Genomic DNA, 21,060 nt, shown 5'->3' with positions numbered 1-21,060 from the left:
TGCAATGAAAACAATAAAAAGGTTTCACTTTTGTCTAGTTTATGCATCTGTAAAACAATCCAGTCAGACGCATACTTTATTACTGTATCTCGAACTAAAAACCTTCATTCTGTGCAAAGAAATCAACTCTTTCACGACACCAGCATTTGTAAGGTCACACAGACTCGCAGTCTCCGTTCCCTCTTGAAAATTTCCGTTTACAACACGAGCTTCATAATAGTCGATTTATTGGGAAACGAAACAGCTGCGAAGCCATTCTGTCCTCTGCCTCCGACGTTCATTTATTTCCCACCAGCCTCCATCGCTCTCTCTTTTCACAAGGCTGTGTTTCTTTTTCTCAGAGCTTTCCGTTCTTCACCATTTAGCAGTGTTTGTGAATAATTGAGTTTTGATTCAGTGAGCAAGTGGCAGAGGCACACAAAATAGTCGACAGAGGAAAAGCAACACACTATGCGGGCTCCGAAAAAGGCCTATTCGCCTGCCTTAAACACTTCCTCGCTCTGCCTGCCGGTCTTTATCCTTTTCTTCAAACAAAGGCACAGATTAACATTTAAAACACATCAGCGAGAAGCAGAAAATATATATCGTGGAGAAAAAAATCATCTTCCTGTCTGGCTGCACAATTAATGGAATATGGAAATGAGGCGAAAAACAAGTAATATAAAAGTTGCACATCTTGCTCCGCCTCTTCCCCCCACCACACGCAGACAAATGACATCTAGCTAGTTCCAGTCAGTTTTACAGTACCAGAACATTTATGATCAACATCTGAATTACATTTCTCAGGTCGCCACCAATCAACGTCTCAATGAAAAATATTTGCGCGGGAGAAGTATGTTAGTGTTGGTGCTGGTGAGGTGGAGGCGGGCGGAGGAACGAAGAAAGAGAGGCGGGACAACGGCTCTTCATGTTTCCAGCGCATGGCAATGGTGAAATTACTGCAGCCAAGCTTTGCTAGGCTATAGGCCATGCCGTGACAGGGATTAAAATAAATTGCCCAACATGAGCGGTGGGAATGGTGGAAAAACAATAGGAGTAAAAGCATAAATGTCAATTTGGAATGATAAAAGACACAATCTAAATGTGGCAGGAGGAGCCTGGAGACAGAGCGGCTGTAATTGAGCTCCGTGCTACAGAGTCGAGTGTTTACAGAGAGAGAGAGAGAGAGAGAGAGAGAGAGATATGAGGTGTCATGATTGGTGGGCAACCACCTTCTGTCTTTCATCCATTCACGGTCTAATTCTCCACGCACCAACCGGGCTTTTTTCCTCGCCCGACAGATCTGGCTAGACGGCATGTGACAACCAGCAATATTTCAGTGCTTCGCTGAGTGGGTGTATGTGAACCTTGTCAACGACATGTTCGCAGTGTCATTCGAAGGTATGAGCGGAGCACATGTGAATACAAAAATATCTAATGAAGTAATTACAGAACATGTAAATGCCTTTACAGTGCTTTTCATGCATCATTGCCACTACAGACTTATACTGACTTTAGAGTTTAACCAAGCACATTTTTGCTGTAGGTCACAACTATGTTTTCATATTAAATAACAATTTTTTTATTTCTTTAAAAAATGAAATGTACTTAATTATTCATAAGTGAGACACCCACACAAAAAGAGTTATTTTTATCCCAACAAAGGGTCATAAACGGACAAACCCTGCTGTAGGGTTACATTAACCCAGACAATGTTTATATTTGACCCCACAATGAGTTAAAACAACATGAATGCAGTTGGTTATGCAGTTCAATTTAACCTACTATTTTCAATTTTGACTTGTGATGAGTTTGCAAAACTTATAAAACAAGTTGAAATCGTTTAACTTAATTAAAGTTCATAGAACTGAGATCTTTCTCTAAATTCTAATTAGATGAGCCACATTCAGAGCATTATAATGGACAATTTACATCCACTTATATCAATATTACAAAGTTGTGACATTGATTGGCAATTAATACTTAAACACATTACATTTTGCGTAGTGTAATCCCACTGAAACATCTCTCCAACAATATTAAGAATTGGGTTGATCTGTCTGTCCTTATTGATCTTTCTTTCTTTTTTGCTCTAGGATTTAAAGCTATAGCATAAAAATTTTCTCAGATTTGAAAGGTACCCTAGTTTAAAATGCAATGGCTACTGTAAGCCATTTACTCATTTATAACACAGTGGCCCTATCCGTTTGTTAAGTCATGATGTAAGGAATACTGTTTCCGGGTCCAAGCCTCCACTCTTTTCAACAGAGGATATTATATTTAAACAGCCGTTTATGATCACTACTACATTCATATTACACATTTAAGCGAAAATTGTATAATCTCACAGTGTTCACAGCCGTCTCCAGAGTCACAGAATTATGAACAGCAATATATTAATGTGAGGTCATTTTATAATGCAGATGAAAATTAGGATCTGGTATTTTTGGTAGTTTTGCATTATGATACGAGTATATATTAGCGTGATTTTTTGTTTTTTTCCTATGGCGTTTGAGATCGGTTGGATCCGGAAGTGTTGCATGACGTCAGACTTAAAGGCGGGGTGCATGATCTCTGAAAGCCAATGTTGACATTTGAAATCACCTAAACAAACACGCCCCTACCCCTTTTCATGAATATCAGTCATGTGACCTTTTACGTCATCCACTCTTTTTCCAGCCTACTGCCGCCATCTTGAGTACCTACCGAGCAGTGTTGGGGGTAACGCATTACAATTAACGTGCATTACGTAATAATATTACTTTTCTGAAGTAACAAGTAAAGTAATGCATTACTTTTTTAAATGTAGACATTTATATCTGAGTTACTTTTATAAAAAAGTAATGCAAGTTACTTTTTAGTTTACTTAATTTGATTTAAAAAAAAATGATGTACTGAATTAAACTAAACATAGTCACTTTGAATCACGCACTCTATGCATGCGCGCGAGAGCTTAACATTTTTGCGATGGAAATATGCAATTTCTGAATGCAGTCATAAAAAACACCTGCAATGCCTGAAAGAGATCAAGCCTCAGCCAAGTAAGAAAAACTAACGCAAAAGTAACTTAAAAGTAACGTAAGTATTACTTTCCATGAAAAGTAACTAAGTAACGCAAGTAGTTACTTTTTGGGGGAGTAACTTAATATTGTAATGCATTATTTTTTAAAGTAACTTTCCCCAACACTGCTACCGAGTACCAGTACGCTACTGTCAAGCATTAGCTAGCTTGCTATGATTTACAGATTTCTTTTCTTTTAATGTATGATTCGTACAGATACAGTAAATGGCTACGAAAAACAGCATTTCGCACCTTGACTGTCATTAAAAGAAACGCTACTTTCAAAAAAAAATCATCGTTAGGGTGTGATCCCTACTCGATCCCTGATGCGTTCTTCCAGCCGCTGTCCGCTGCTACCAAACTACCACTATTTTTACAACACTAAGAAGGCGTGACACAACATGAAATTTGCTCGAAGTATCACCTGGATCTCTACACATGACGCGAGCATTGAGAACATTGTTTGTGTACACAGAGTTTACAAAAAAGAAAGGTTTTGAACAACTGACTTCGGCTGTTTATAAGAAAACATACACGTGTTTAATTTTCAATATTAATAATCTTTATATAAATGAATAACATTTAAAAAAATCTTCAGAATTATTGCAAGTTAATGTAATCACCAAACTACCCATATCGGCAGATATCAGCCTGAATAATCGGCTATCGGAATCGGTGGAATAATTTAACATCAGTGCATTTCTAAAAAGCATCATTTGTGACCCGTGCTGGCAAAATGAGTCAAAATGAGCAAATTTTAAAAAAATCTTTATTTATATTTGACTTTGTCTATTAAATTTTTTTTTATTGTGTATGCTTTGTTGGAATCTGACAAAAAATTACTACAGGTGAGCTACAACAGTCATCAAAGTCAGTTTTGAGAAAAATCGAGTTAAAGATTTTGGTTCAAAAGCAAAATAACAGCATCCAGACCTTGAAATCACTGCTAAAACGACACTGAAAAAAATATTCATTCAATTTATTCAATTTTTATAAGGTAAGGTGTTGCAATCAATTAATTTAAGCTACATTTAATCAAACAAAACTAGAAAAGCAAAACAAAACAAAACAAAAAACTTTTGTTTAAATGTAGCTAAAATAAATTGCAACCACTTATCTTAAAAAATTGAGTAAATTGAATTAATAATTTTTTCAGTGTAAACAATTTGGCACACACAAGCCCAAAACAATACTATAGAAAAAATATATACTTCTTTCTTTTATTGTTTGATTGACATTTTGACAGGCAGCTTTAAGATCTACTGCAATGCAATGATTTAATATAATGTTACACATCAGATATTTTTTTCCAGCATTTTTCCAGATTATATCTGCGTGAATTCTTGTTAAAATAGATATTTGTAAAACTGTAATTCTGTCTAGATGTCTATATATCGGGGTCAGGCGCTCATGCATTGTGCACGTTTCGAATCTGTCAGTCAGCGCAACATCAATCAAGTCGTCTCATTTATAAAGCATGCACGCAAAGGTTGTGATATATAAAAGCAAACTTAACGGGAGTATGTGCTTGCAGGGTGGGATCTGAGGATGATTCATGTACACACACTTCCAGATGATCTGTGATTTATAAAGGGAACATTGCTTTATTTTATAAGTCTTAATATATTTTGGCGTATGTCATTTTTGGCTTTTGTGCATATGTAGACTTTTAGTAAGGATCCTACGCACACTTTTATAAATGAGGCCCCTGGACTTTATTTTCTAATTCCTGTATGTTTTAAAACCGAAACCAAAATGTCAGACGTGCATGTGGATGGAGACGCATCTTTGTATAAGTTAAGCATTTAGGAAGGTATAACTATCAGAAAACGTACAAATAAAGATCATTTTAAATGTTTAATGAATATTTGGAGCATTGGGATGGCTAGAAAAGGGCTTTAATGTACACATTTTTTTGAAAACCGCAATTTCGACCAAAATCAACATTTATACTTTTGCTTCTAGCTCAAAATTACACCACTCATTTTTACCAGCATTGGTCACATTTTTTGCAATTCTGTTTTATAAGGCAAGTGATGCTGATACAGTTCACATTTCACCTGTAAATACTAGGCCAAATGTAATGCTTTATTAGGAAACGTGTGCCATGCTATAGGAGGGTAGAGAGAGAGAGAAAGAAAGAGAGAGACTGTCAATGTCTAAACACATTGTTTGGTCAGTCTCAGACACTTGCCTCTACTAATTAGGCAGTAATAACATCCCACTCTGATTACAAATTCGACCCAAACGCATCCTCCACACATTTTCAAATGCATCACAATTACGTTCATTACACAGCTAATGTTTATGTCCTTTAATATATATTATTTATTCAGATGCTTGAGTGACACGAATGAAACCGGCTCATAAAACACTGACAACTCTTATGAAAAGAACATCAAACATTCCACAGATTTTCTTCTTTTTTTCCCACAGTCAAGACGCTCCAGAAATAGCGAACAGAATCGACACAGAAACTACATATGAATAATTTATTAGCGGCATTAGCAAGCTAAGAGGGAAGCTCTTTCCAGGAGCCGCGAGCCGCACAGAGAACTGGGTGAAAACAGGATGACTCGACAGGCAGAGGATGACAGAGGAAGGACAGAAAGTACGTAAGCTCCAAAGAAACCCATGAGGAGGAGGGAGAGCGAATGTAAAGAAGCAAGCGAGGTGACAAGACGCGCGTTCAGCTCTGGTTTCAGTGAACACCTCGCCCGTGTGGATGACACCTCTGAGACCGCGAGGCATGAGAGCGTACTCGCATACATGCACATCAACATCATTGCATACCAATAACTCTTTCTTCAGGGGTTGTAAGGACAGGGCTGCAGTCGGCATTGATGTCAATTCTCTGTGTTCAACAGCTTGCCTATCATAGGTTTGCTGATATTTCCTGTATAGTTTTAGACCAAATTTGTAAAAATAGTGGCCATATAAATATTGATCAACATTGTGTGTTTTACTTTTCTAATTATAACACTTTAGAAAGCTGATAATGAAGTAAATGTTTTTGTTTCTTTTCATTGCCTGACTTAAAAGGTATTCATCTGTACATTTTAATGTTTAATGCCTGATTTCACTTGAATTCAGGCATGAGACTGGCACCGTAGTGTGAATGCTTTAGTTTTTTTGCATTTTGTCAAATTTTATAAATGCTATTCACCACCACACCAGGTTTCAGCACAAACAACATTTTACTATACAGTAAAAAATGTAAATAATGCGTAGATCTACATATTAAAAACAAAGATAAATCAAATTAATGATGCTGTTTCTTTTACTGATGACAAATAAACTGTAATAATTCATGCATGCTTAGAGCTGACTTTGATTTATATTTCAAATGTGTAATAAAACATTCTGCATGATCATCTGTGTATTAAATGTCTGCAGGTTTTTACATTTGCAGAGGAATAAGATGACTGCCTGGTGCCATGTAATGAACCTTCATTATGAAAGATTACTGAACATAAAAGGCAAATATAATCTGTGAAATATAATCGCAGCTTTTTAACCATAAAAATAGGCCTCTAATTACACTTTTATAGAATCATGACCCATTTCACAAAGTGCATACAATATGATCTGTTTTTCTTTTTTCTTCTGTCGATTGATAAAAAATATGATTGAAGCATCAAAGGATTTTTCATTCGGCACATTTTTAAAGAGTGTGGAAAGCCTTCCAGTTAATTAACACTTTTAACTTGGAAAGGTGCTTGATGTTAAAATACCAGAACTGGAGACACCAAACCCTCAACAATCATGTGCTTGTCTGCCAAAAGATCTCCTTGATTATTGTGCATTAGGTTTGAACTAAATTTTCTAATAATAAATCTATTTGATTTTCTTGGTAGAAATAAAACAAACAGCAAATCATATTTATGTGGTGATTAATTGTTATCGTCTCTTTTTGATTAACTGTCCAGTAATTTAAAAATAATTTTAAAGCTTGCAGATTTTTTATGACTGCTCTGGGGGACAATAAACCATATATTTAGAGCTTTAGAATAGATAATCATACAAAGGTTAAGTATTACATAAAAAATAAAAAAGGTTTGATTTTGGAATGTATAAAAATTACAGAAAAAAAATAATTTAACCCAAAATGCTGGAATTTGTTCATGCTAAACACTGCAAGTCCATATGTGTTGATTTTCATTGTACAGGTAAGTATAGATTAATACTATATCTCCAAATTAAATAAAATAGATGCAGACAAACACACAAACTTCTGAGACTGTACTTGGTATTTAGTGTGTTTGCTGTGCATTAATTATAAAGCAATGGTGACCTTTTGCATGCAAATTATATATACATTATCATTTCTATACTTATTATTATTATTATTATTAGAGTTAGGTATTGTTAAATTAAATTTAAAATTAATTTGAATGCACACAAAACTCATGAAAAAAATAAAACTATGGCACTTTGAAATTAATTAAAATAGACGTTTACAGTCGATACACAACAAATTTGTCTCATTAATCAACCATCAAATTAAATTGAGGCTATATTTAATAACAAACATGTGGTTTTACATTATAATAAATAGCAATCAATCTAAATTTTAAGTTCTAAGATTAATTTTCAGTGGTGCGATGCAAAAGCTTTTACTTTTAATATTTTTTTTAAAATGTAATTTAAAGTTATGGTTATTAATTTGTTGCTTTGTTCCAAACAGTGAAGGTCACATAGTTTTAAATGAATAATAGCTTTATACATGAAACATCCTGTACAATAAGTACAAGATGATCAAATTAGTTGTTTCTTAAGACAAGGATGTGTTAATTTTTTACACATTTTTTTTGTGTTATGCTATTTTAACACATTATGTGTCATTTAGTGTTGATTTTGTGTTAAAATAAATAAAAGTGACAACACAAGTTGCACAAAAAAGTAGCACAAAATGCGAAAATGTTTCCAATAATAACACAGAAATGTGACGATACATTTAGTGTATTGTCCCAAAACACTGTGTTTGTTTGTTTTTGAAGGGTATACTCCTGATAAATCAAAACCAAGTCAAATTCAACTTTTTAATATAATGTAGTGTATCAAGTGATTTTATAGAATACCAAATAATAGGATAATTGTTTGACAAATAGAAAAACTACACCTGTTTAAATTCAAAATATTTTTTTTTTAATTATTGTTTAAAAGTACAATACTGTGCAAAAGTCTTAGGTCACCACCACCAGAGTTTTAATGTCCAATCCATATTTATGTTTCAATATATTATATTAAGATATAAAAAGAAAATACAGGAAATATGCATTAAAAAAAATACTTTTCAGGACTAAATGTCTTCTTTAGACATTTCTTCTTTATGTGTTTAATGTGACCTCTCTTGGCACTAACACATCTTGAGCGTTTTTGAGCAGAATGAAGTTAAAAGACTATTCCTGCAGTTTCCTGCTATTGTTCAAGTGGAAGGGGAGTTTACCAAAAACCTTGACACATCAGTTGACATTTTTATACAGTTTTTAAGACTATACACATTTCCTGTATTTTTTGGTTGTATTCTAATAAAGAGAGTGAAAAAATTATATATGATCACTATAACATTGCAAAAACAACAGAGAGAGAGAGAGAGATAGAGCGAGAGAACACAAAGCCTGACTGATGGTGTCAGGGTGGGAGCAGTGCAATCGTCTCAGATTTCTTTCCCAAAAAAATCTTTCTCAAAAACAATCACCCAGCCAGACACCTATGCCAGTGGTGATGCTTTTCATAAAACAGTCTCTGCCAATAAAATACAGTAAATGCCAGACCTATTCAAAATTTTACAAACACTGTGCTTGTAAAATAGGGTATGACGCAAATGCTAAAATATTGAAGTGATGAAAGTATTTAACTGGTGGGTCACAGTTCCTAAAATAGGTCACAGGTCTGCAGACCTGACAAAACAACAGTAAACATAGATTCACATGTGCAACATGGAAAAACATGGTTTAAGACGTGAATGTCTGGTTAAATGCAGTATATAAATACATTTGGCATATTAATATTGTTGTGGTGGTAATATTATTAAAATAACAACAATTTCTTTCCTTTTTTTATGAAATCAAAGTTCTATTCAAGTGCACCACAAAGAAAATGATCAACATATTATAAAAGTAAAATAAATTCAGTTTTTTATATATATGTGCAGAAATTATAGACATTATATAGAAATATCGAGGTAAATTTAATAATGTCCATGATATTTGGTGTTGGGTTATTTCCATGGTCTGTATTTTTGTTGTTTCTACTTTTGTGGCAAACGCTGACAGTTGTGCACAGTTGTTCTTGACCAAACAAGGTTTTATTAGATGATTTCAAACTAAACTGTTGGGAGAAAAGCCACAACCGATGTGGCACTTTTAAACAAAAGTTTTAATTTTATTAGTTCCCCTCAACTTTAAACTATTTATAGCTTTGTCTTATGCTCTGTTTTGAATGTGATTAGATTTTTCTTTATCAACGAGACATTCATTTTGATAATGCAGGCTATAATTAAATTGTTTTAACTTATTAACAAATCTGTTCAATAGAGTCATTATTTTGCTAATCGTACATTACTGGTAAAGTTGTGTGTTCACCTTGTCAGCAAAAACATCACAAACTGCGTTTTGTCACATTTCATTCACATGATCACAGTACTATCTATACAGACACGGCACAGAATTTGCACTGAAATAGATGCAGCCATGTTTTGCACTCTTATAATTCAGGTACACTTTCTTCAAAGTGCTACGTAAGGTTTAGGTCATGTTTTTAGTCATCTGAACTTGTGTCTGTTGCTATTGAAGAAAAGATGTGAAGAAGAGCAAGCACGGGGGAAGACAGCCAGTGTGTGGGGGGGGTGGGGGCGTCTCTCCATTGCTTAGTATTTACAAAAAAGTAAGAATAAAATAATAAAACTTTGTTTCGATGGTCTGTAATTTAGCATGGGCGGATATCGTTATATTGTCAGCGCAGGTAATAATCAGTACTAATCAACAACGCCTGCACTGTTTTGACTTTTTTTCAAAACCTCAATTATTCATTTTAAATAAAATGAAAATTACATCAAAAAGTAATGTTGAATTGATTGATAAATCTGCACAAAATCACCCATCTTTAATTTTTAATTATTCATTTTAAATACATTTTTGTTGATTTTTTTACAATATATATTTATCAAAAAATGTTGCCACATGATAACCAATGTAAAATCTGAGCCCAGTAAATATCTTAGAAATACATCTATTACATTATACAACAAATAAGTATAGCTGCATAACAATTAATCGCAACTAATCAATCATTTGCAGAAAAAAAGCTTTTGTTTACATCATATATGTGTCTGTATTGTGTATAATAATTATATATATAAATATACACACATGCATGTGTATATTAAATAAATATTTACATGTGTATATACATTTTATATTTATATATAATTTATATTATATACTTAATACATACATTTTTTTACTAAAATTATACATGCATGTGTGTGTATTTATATATACATAATTATTATACACAGTACACATATATGATGTAAACAAAACTTTTATTCTGTAAATGATTAGTTGTGATTTCCCAAAAATTATTTTGAAAAATTTATTCATTTATTATTATTTAATTTGTCATTATGAGCATATCACTAGCTTTCCAGTTATAATATATTGATAAAAAGTCAATGAAAATCCATTTAAGTTGCTTATATATTTTAAATTGTTTAAACATGAATTTTTCTAAATAAAGTTTATAATATCTTATTTTCTGCTATAATATCTTATTTCCCGATACCAAAATGAATCACATTACGAAGAACAGAAAATGCTTGTGAATTCAATGTCATCCTGTTTAATGTTTAACTGATATTAAGCTAATAATCACTCTGACCTAGTCCTCCATCTAATATCTAGTTTACAGCCATGAGTTAGCTGCCATCATTATGGTTTAAGTATTGTGGAGTTTAGGTGGTGGGAGGGGCTGAGAGATAATGGTAGGGCAGGAGGTGCAGCTATACACTCTTACCGGTGGTGGGGGGATGTGCACGGAGCAGGTAGGAGTTGGGAAAAAACTCGTCGTCGGGAGGGGGGTCCAGTATGGCATGGGAAGAGCCGCTGTCCAAAAGGGGCATCTGACACTCCCTGATGGAGGTGGCGGCCTGGTGCAAGGGGGCGGAGGGGGGAGGAGGGGCTGGGGGAAGCAGGCTGGATGAAGGCGTGGGAGGGAGGGGGCGACCTGAAGGACAAGCACACAGACATACACACACACAAACACACAAGTGGGAAAAGTGTGTTACTTCATGGAGTGAAATTGTTGTTTGTGAAATTCCATGAATATTAAGTGAATCACAGCGGTCGTTCTTTCATATTTAATTTGAACTCAACAAAACAGATATTATCAGACATTAAGAGCCTCACTTTCTAAGTTACGCTTGTCACCAAAGACTCTTTCTTCTTTCTGCTAGTACTGAATTTCTGCCAGTTAACGTTGACATTATCTTAACAAAAACAAGATATGCACACAAAAGAGAACAGAAATGAAACCTCAGAAACACCAAACAGACAGGTGGATATACAGTACATCAAACGCACAACAATTCTACAAGCCACAGACTGAAAAGAGGACAGCTTTGATGATTCTTATAAATTAATGAAAAGGCTACATATAGACTAGAATTTAGTCTTCATGCAGCAGTGCAGTTTTTCTCTTCATATTGTTATATTGGTGGGAGGCAGGGACCTATGATTTTCGTGATGCGGAAAACGTGGACGGAATCATGAAATCCAGGCATAAAAATGGAATAGCACAGAATTTGGTAAACTTTGGATTCAGTTATTTTTAAAACCCATTAAGCCCAATTATTTGACAAATTTTTTTGACGTTTCATTAATTGGAAAATAAAATGACAGAAATGCATGGAAACATTTTCCATTCGTTTAATGTTGGACGTAAAGAAAGGTACAAACAATGACAAGCGATGCCTCATCAGAGCGCAAGCTGGTTTCGTCAAAGACCGGGACACAGCAGACAAAAAAGGTGCCCTACAGTATACTTTCTTCTCGAGTCCGCCTTGTGTGCACTCCACACAAAGTAAATGATCATTTACAAATTCAGGATAGATAAAGAAAAGTAGCAGATCTACAACTGTAAACAAAGTTTAGAACAAACAACAAGAAAACAGGAACGTGACGCTGTTCACATCTATTTAAAAGTGTGTATAGCCCGTTCACAGTATGTTCCTCAGACAACATGAGGTCTCATATCCAAAGCACACGGGAACATCGGCACCGGCAATCAACACACGCGTGATCACTGAACTGAAGTTTTCTTTTTTGTTTAACAGCTGGATGTTTATCAGTATATTGAAGCAATGCTGTCTTGGGGCTTAAAGTGACAGTAGCCTGCTGCTTTCTGTGTCAGAAATGTTCATTAGACACCAAAAATGAAAATCACTCACTTAACTTATGCAGCTGTACATTTACATTTATGCAGTGAGGACTGTGCTGTGTTTTATTTGTATTCATTGCTAATGTTAAATCAGATTGTTGACAGACAAATTCATAACTAATAGATTTACATTTAATACAGATACTGGAAAGGTAAAACAAGATGAGTATAGTCTTATGATTAAAAAAATAAATAAATAAACATTTAGTTGTCAATGCATTGTTGTAGTAGGGGAGAGCGAGGGCGAAAGTACCATTTTTCAGAAAAATATATTTTTAAAAGATAATGTTATAGATAGATATGAAGAGTTTGGTTCCAAAACGCAATAAATCCATTTTGACAAATTTCGGTAAAAACGTGTTTTCTATACCAAGAAAGTGACAAGATGAAAACCACTATTTTCTGTTACAAACTTTCACATACAGTCTTTAGGTTATAAAAACATAAAAAATTCTAATCCATAACTTGATTTTCAAAGATTTATTATAAAAACTAATTATTTTTTCCACAAAATGCAATAAATCCATGACAGTTTTTTATTTCAAAATGCTATAAATCTATTAAATCAATGTATAAATGTGCATTCATCTTTACCATTTTATATTTATTTAGTTGACTAGTGGTATACAATTATTAAAAAATAAACATTAATGGCATTAACCAAAACACTTACTTTGTTATATTAAGAACACAATGTTTTAGCATGAGAAGCTTGATGCTGTCGGGAGAACAAGCAACCGTGTGCCTCTCGCGGAAATATTAGCTGTTGATGGGTTACGTTTCTTTCCCGTCACAGAAAACCATCACAGGTTTGGCAATGCTATTAAAGTTTTATTTTGTTTTGTTTGTTGATCACGAAGTACAAAGTAGATGAGGAAAACTAGGACTCCGTGTACTCAGCGCGCCGCCATGTTTGTTTACATTGCGTGACTGGTGCGCTGTAATATCAGAAATGGATTTATTGCGGTCTGTAAAAAAGGAGCTGTGGCGTTTGTCGCATTTTGGGAAAAAAGGGAGAAAAGATGACAGAATATCACGGCGGGTATTGGATTTTGCGTAAAATTAATTATTTACTTTTAACTACTGACCTGATATAATACTGATTTTGGCAGTAACTCATTTTTTTCAAAAATGGCGTTTATCGCGTTTTGGAACCAAACTCTTCATATATTTGCTGTGGTGAATAACTCACAAGTGTGGTCTATCAATACCAGGTGGAATTTTGTTAAAATGTTAAAAGACTTCAGTATAATGTCACTTTAAACATAAGTAGTGAATTGTTACTTTCAACCCCACCTGCAGGGACAAAAGTAACACAACAAAACAAAATAGATTTTTTGTGTTACAAGTGTTTTTATTAAATATACATGACTATGACCTCGTTAATATGTAACTGCAAACATATTTTGTAATTTATCTTTGTAAAAAATAATGAAATTAGATTTTAATTTTAAATTTCCATTTTATCAAATGTTATAAAAGCAACCAACAGTACAAACTTTTCAACAGTTTGAACACCATGAGCATGAAGTGTTACTTTCGACCCGACAGGATCTCCTCACATTTAGGTCAAACTTCAGGATGTGTTAGATCACTAAATAACCTGTAGATTGATCAGTACTGTAACACATTATACCAGAAACACAACGCGAAAAAAATGACCCCTTTAGGAATTTACTTATCATGGTTAAAAACACCTTTAACGCGGAAAACGGTGAGAAAATAACGCAATATTTGTCAGCTCTGTCAGGGGTTGTGTGCCTAAGATGCTGTCGTAGTTTGGGATGCAAATGTTATCAGGGCTCGGAGAAAATCACTTTGTTACTTTCATCCCACATTAGTTTTGCCCCGGTTTTCTCCTACATTGCGGTTACAGTTCAATAAATTGTTCAATAAATTGTTGTTAAAATGTATTTATTTAATGTTTTGAATTGCTTTTTGATTGCTAAAATTTTATTTAATCATTAAAAGCAGAATCTAGAAAAATTTAAATGGAAAACACAGAATTTGAAAAAAAAAACTGAATTTATGAAAAAATAAAACGCATTTCATAGGGCCCTACACAACAAGTTACAATGAGATTTATATACGAGGTCAACCTAGAGTATCAAGCGCATACTGGGTTTTATTTAAAAGCTAGTCCAGTCCATAATTTTTAAATTCTTTTTTCGTGATATTATCACAAATTTCCGTGTTTTTTCGTGATCGTATAACAAATTCCTGTTTTCCTGTGATTACCTGTATTGGTTACTCAACTGTTTTGTCCTATTTTCTTACCATTGTCACTTCGGTTTAGGGATAGATTTACATAATATGACATCCATACCTAAACCCAACTCTAACCCTAACGCCAGGCGACATATAAAAAAATAAATCAGAAAAAATTGTATAAACCAATGTATAAAGTGACATTCTAATGCAAGCACCGAATCTAACCTTAAACCGAAGCGACAATGGTTTAAAAATAGGAAAAAGCAGTTGAGCAACCAATACGCGATAATCACACGAAAACAGGAAATCGTTATATGATCACGAAAAAAAATCAAAAAATGACGTGGCTATATCACAAAACCTTGTGAGACTGGGTAGCGCATTCATGTGTAGTTGGACTGTGTCATCTGAGCTTTCAGCATTGTGTGTTCTGAGAGTTTTCACTCAATGTGAAAACTGATACACCAAAGCATAGCAATTCTTTCTTAAACAATTCTAGATTGATCAACAAAATTTCCTATTCCAAATGTTACATTTTTTTATATAAAGTATACAACTTTAATGCTAACTTTATACGCAAAGTATCGGGCTGTCATGGCCTTATGATTAGAAAGTCAGGGATATAATCTGAACATCCTTGTTTGAATCTCACAACCGGCAGGTTGCGACTGAGGTGCCCTTGAGCAAGTCACATTTTCCCCAATTGGTCCCCAGGCGCTGCAGTGATAGCTGCCCAATGCTCTGGGTGCGCGTGTGTTCGCTACTCACTGGGATGGGTTAAATGCAGGTGTCACATTTCGAGTATGAAAATACTTGACAGTCATGTCACTTTCACTTTTTCACTTTAATACAAGCATATGCGAGAAATAATATTTCAGATACAGATAAGTGCCATATGGCATGCAACCACAGCATGAGGCCGTATTTGGAGCAGCGTACAGCGAAAAGGTATGTTTATGCTGTGCAAACGAACACGAGCGCATGCTGATAATTTTAGAAAACATCAAACAAATACTATACAACCATCACAAACGCTATTTTTATAGAGAATTTATAAAGAACTGCACGTTCTCCAAAACTGATTTTCAGAAAACAGTGTGCTCCCTCATTGAGCATGACAAACTTTCATGCGAATCCGTTTTTGCATTTGTACAAACTGAAAGCATCAGAGCCTCTAATACAAGACAAAAATTCAGATGCACCTAAAATCGTTTAAGAAATGCATTGCAATTCCTTGTAGTAAAATCAAAACCAACCACAAGGTACCTGAAGGATTCCCACCCCACCGAACACGATGGCTGATTCAATCAATTTCTCCCTGTGTCTACAACACCTTCCAGTTCTGCTGTGGACCAGATTCACACGCACACACAATCCAGATGTAATGCAATTGTGATTTCATGTCCTTTTTAGATGAGTGAAGGAGAAAAGAGAAAATCTACAGGAGCACTTTAGTGTCCACCATCAAAGATGGAGGGACGGGAGGGGACGCGGTCAGACTGTGGGAAAGAGAGTGACAAATCACACCGTAACAAGTGCAATTTATCACTCGCCACACTCACCCTCTCTTTTATCTGCCATGTATACAGAGCAGACACCTGTAGCATGCCAAGAAAGATCAGCAGACGCGAAAAAGAGCTGCGATTTTGTTGCTTCTCAATGTCCTCTATGGATGTGTGTTTGTTGGCATGGCTTCTAGTTGGAGCATAGTGGTTAGGTCTTGCTTCAGGACTGATCCTCTCAGGCAAACACAGCACAATCCCTCATTCAATCCCTTTCACTCATTCTGCATCTCTTTCTTCTCATCCATTGGGTCTTCTAAAGTCTCTCTGTGTCTTCCTCCCTCTTGATCCTTTCGGTTGGTGTCCTGCCGTGTCTGTGTTCACGATGGCTTGGTCAGTGACATTTGCGAAGATTTATCATATCAGTGTCCGCCAACAAAACAAACAAAGACAAAGAGGGTCGCAGAGGGGGGAAAAACAGCAATTGTGTGGCAGTGTCAAGCACACAAAATGGGGGGATTCAAAAGTTGTGCGTCATCCGAGCGGTACATAAGGACAGGAAACAAAACATTTTTGCTAAGATTATCACAATCAAAGCCTTCAAAATATAAAAGTTAATTAAAATGTATGATGCATATCAATTGAAAGTTCAAAAACAATCTGAAACAAATTTATGCGTTCTGCTTTTTCCCCACTAGAAGCAATAAACTGAATTATGCCACTAAATTCGGAAAAAGGAACACAGAATAACCCATTATACTGTATAACAATGATGCTGACAGCTTACGAATTTATCAAGTAGGGGAGAGCGGGGTAAGTTGTCACACGGGTAAGTTGTCACACTGTTAATAACTCCAACACTAGAGGCTCTATCTCAAAAATCAAATAGCCACTTTATGTGACTTCTTCTTCTATAGTGAACTTCCTGTTCACATGTGGTCAAGATCACTGTAATCTGAGGTTAGCACAATTTTCTTATTTTTCTGCTTAAAAAGTAAAAAAAAATCACTTTACATTTTATGCAATACAACTTTGTTAGGTGTGAATGTTTAAAATGATTATTTTGCACAAAATAGAGGAGACCGTAAAGTGTCTTTTGATACTTTAGCTAAAGTGATATGATGAGCTAAACTTGAGATTTAGACAACATTAGCACACAAGTAAGTATGGGGCAAGTTGTCTCAATGACTTTGGGGCAAGTCGTCACATCTGACAACTTGCCCCTGTACAAACAAACACATCGAACATGCTCAGAAAACATGATATAGAAAAGAATAAGCCTCAATCTAGCAAAAAGCTGTTTCAAAAGAAAGGGAAGCAGAAATCTGGACCTATGAAAAACAAGGCAGCTAAAAGAAGAAAAATCATGCAAGAGTCATCATCAGATGATGAAGAGTGCTTCTGCCTCGTCTGTGTAGAGCCATTTTCAAAGAGTCGTCCAAAGGAGACCTGGGTAAAATGTGTAAAATGCAACAATTGGGCCCATGATGCTTGCACCTCAGGCCAGGCAATTTATGTGTGTCAGAATTGTGATTCTGGAGATGAGTCCTATTAGTCATACAGGGCATCTGTTTTGTTCAGAGGTTAAACATGTTAAGTTAAGCAAGTTATCTGCAGCGTTCCATTCAGTTATCTGGTTTTATGTGAAAGCCATAGAACATTTGAACCAAAGTTCAAAGTAAAGTGGTCTTGCCACTTAATTGAAATGTGCATTATTTGGATTGAAATAATTGTTTTTCCAGATTCTCCAGGCACGGATGTTTATATTTCCAGTTTGGTTTGAGTTTAAAAATTAAAATCAATATTCAAAATTAAGTAGTTGTGTTCTTATTTTTAGATAATCTAGTGTGACAACTTACCCGCCCTAGTGTGACAACTTACCCTCCGATGGGGCAAATTGTCACAAGTGCACAGTCACTATTCAACAGTCTACAACTCTGTAATGAGATAAGATATAAAGATGTTATGAATACAACATATGTGCCCAAGACTTCCTTCTTTCATTTGGTATGAGATTTATACCATTTTGATGTATGGTGCTCAGTAAATGTTAGACAGTGTGAAAAGTGTGACAACATACCCCGCTCTCCCCTACTTTGTCAATTAGTGATCACATAGAGATATTAAAAAAAAAAAAATTAAGCATTTTAAGCTAGAATCTTAAAGAGCACCTATTGTCAGAATCACGTTTTCAAATTTCTCTTGGTGTGTAGGTGTGTATTAGTAAATGTTAATGATATGCAAAAGGTACAAATCCAAAAGTAAACGATGACATGAGTTATCGTCTCCAACGTAAATCTCTTTTCTTGGACTACAACAAACACACGGATTGTAGACAACAGTTTACTTCTTGGGATAGGTGATGTTAAGAACACCAACATTATTATGGGCCCTCTTTTAACGATCTAAGCGCATTGTCTAAAGCGCGCAACGTCTAAATGGGCGTGCCCGAATCCACTTTTGCTAGTTTAACGACGGGAAAAATAGTTTTTGCGACGAGCGCATGGTCGAAAAGGGTAGGTCCTATTGTAATGGGAGTATTTTGGGCGTAACGTGCAGTAAACCAATGAGAGTCACAGCTCTCATTCCCTTTAAAAGCAAGTTGCGCTGGCGCTATGTCTTATCCCTATTTAGATGACGGACTTTGTAAACTGAAAAACTAAGCGGAGGTATAAGATCCCCAGTTTAAGATTAATGTTAAATAATTGTATTGTTTTTCCCTTATATTTAAATTGTTATTTTTTTATTAAAACCTTTAAAACCCGTTTTCTTTTAGTCATGGAAGTAAAAAGCAGGCTTGTAATTGCTTTAAATGTATGGCTATCCAATATCATCAAACCATAATTTACAAGTATGTAAGATAAGGTTTGTACTCTAAAAATACTTTATTTGTAACAAACAAGAGATAAAGAAATTACAAACGGCTCTCCTCACGTTTCAGCACTTTGGACAGCGTTTTTTTTAGCAAAGAGTTTTTTTAAGCATTACTTACAAATGTTTCTCATCTCGCCATATCCACAGGTACATCATATACAATAAATCCGTGAGGTAGCATTAAAAAAAAAACATTTAAAAACAGACGCATTTGTTTAAAGCAAAGCATTATTTACTTACCAGGCTGCAGGTAAAGCAGCTCTTTGCCCCTTCTAACGTCTCATAATCAGTCCTCATTTATAATTATGTCCAAGAGACTCAATAATAATCTCTTAAATTCAATCCTTTAATCTTTCATATTTAAAAGCATTTTTGTGCTGCTGCGCATTCATGTACTTTGTGATAAGCAAACCCGCGTTGTCCTCCCGTTTATAGGCGCATATTACTAATGAGCTCTTTAAATAACATAAAACACATTGCGCCATTGACTTTAGACTTTAGACCAGGTTTTGGTTGGTCAATGGCGTAGTCTATTTTAGTTGCCTCAAAATAGCAACGCGCCAACAATGCGCCTGAACACACCTCGTTTTTCAGACCAGAACGCCCATGGGCGCAAAAGGGGCGCAAATGCATTTGCTATTTAAACAACGCGGCGCTAAACGTGAAAATTAGGGTGGAAACTAGCGAAAGACACTTGCGTCGCGCATTGCGCCGGGTGTAAGATAGAGCCCTATAACTCCTCCCGCTTCGGACTCACAGCCTGTAAGTTAACTCCTGTTAACATTGCATTGTGACTGAATCTTTCAAACATGGTAAGGGGTGTCACATTTCCGTCTGATGTCAGAGGTATTCAGGCCAATCACAACGTACAGATTAGCTGGCCAATCAGGGACTGTCCAATCAGGGGGTGTCGATTCGATTACATTTTCGATTCTAAGGTCACGATTCGATTCAATTCTCGATTTTTACTTTTTTTTGAAAAACCAAAAAATGCTATGCCATTAATATTTATTATTATTATTATAGTTTCACATTAGCATGCACATTGCATGCTTTTCCTTGCATGGGGGTTTGCGGGCTTCACTTTACGTGAGAGAGCTTGTAGAGAGGATTCCTTATTGCACGCACATGGACGTAATGCACGCGTCTTGGACTAGCATCTGAAAAAAATCCAGCGCGTCATTAACAGCTGCGCTTCTATCTGTCTTACATGCATGCGCTTTTGCATCTATCCGAAGCCTAAACATAAACTAAAGTAGTAATCATTACGTATTTGTTCAGTTTTATGCGTTTCATGCGAGCTGAGGCAAACTATCCCATCTTGGCGCCTCACTCTCGCGCACGTGCAGAGAGCTGCGTCCTGTTTGAAGTCAGATCAGTAGGTAGTTATCCTGTTTATGATATGCATTTCAAGGAGTTGTAGCAATACATCCCTCGTGTTTAAAATATAAATATCTGAGAGGTTTTTTCCCCGCCTGGCAAGCCGACTGGACGTGACATGGGGGCGTGGCAGCATCGGCGATCCCATTTTTTTATTCGAAGTTCGAGGTTGTGACTTAATTTCGATCGATTTCGATTTAAAATCAAAATCGTGACACCCTTAGTACGGTATGTGAAAAATAATGTGTTTTTTAACCATAAACCACACAAACACATTGTATTATACCAAATACACAAAATAAAGTTTTTTTAGCAATGAAATAGGTGCACTTTAACCAAAAATATGTGAAGCAGGTTTCCATTTGCTTTCCATGTCATCTCACTGCTGTCTATGCAAATCAAGTTAGAGATTAATAATACACGTATTAACAAAATGCTAATTTTCATTCAAAAATGACCAGGTGTCCAAAACTATAGGCATTACAACAAGAGGAAAAGCAAAAAAATCTGTGTGATTGACTGTCAGAATTTCAGTAATACCATTGACAGTCACAGTTGACTGCCAAATGGAGCATCACAGCTGACTGGGTTTTGGCTGGACCGAATCATATT

The 21,060-nt window shown here is 35.4% G+C and overlaps 1 protein-coding gene across 6 annotated transcripts in view; it reads right to left on the bottom strand.

Moving 5' to 3' along the window:
• The window catches only part of tenm2b (teneurin transmembrane protein 2b), a 368,733-nt gene that overhangs the window by 105,339 nt on the left and 242,334 nt on the right, over positions 1 to 21,060 (bottom strand). For 2 of the 6 annotated variants that reach the window (XM_055181249.2, XM_055181250.2), the window contains exon 2: positions 11,060 to 11,269. The exons of the other annotated variants lie outside the window; for them this stretch is intronic. In XM_055181249.2, coding sequence (XP_055037224.1) covers positions 11,060 to 11,269 — 210 coding nt within the window. The remainder of the gene's footprint in view (positions 1 to 11,059; positions 11,270 to 21,060) is intronic. 6 annotated transcript variants of the gene reach the window in all.

This window comes from Misgurnus anguillicaudatus, chromosome 9, assembly GCF_027580225.2.
Source record: "Misgurnus anguillicaudatus chromosome 9, ASM2758022v2, whole genome shotgun sequence".
Taxonomy (NCBI): Eukaryota; Metazoa; Chordata; class Actinopteri; order Cypriniformes; family Cobitidae; genus Misgurnus; species Misgurnus anguillicaudatus.
The sequence above is the reverse complement of the archived record's forward strand: the minus strand, read 5'-3'. Positions and strand labels throughout refer to the sequence as shown.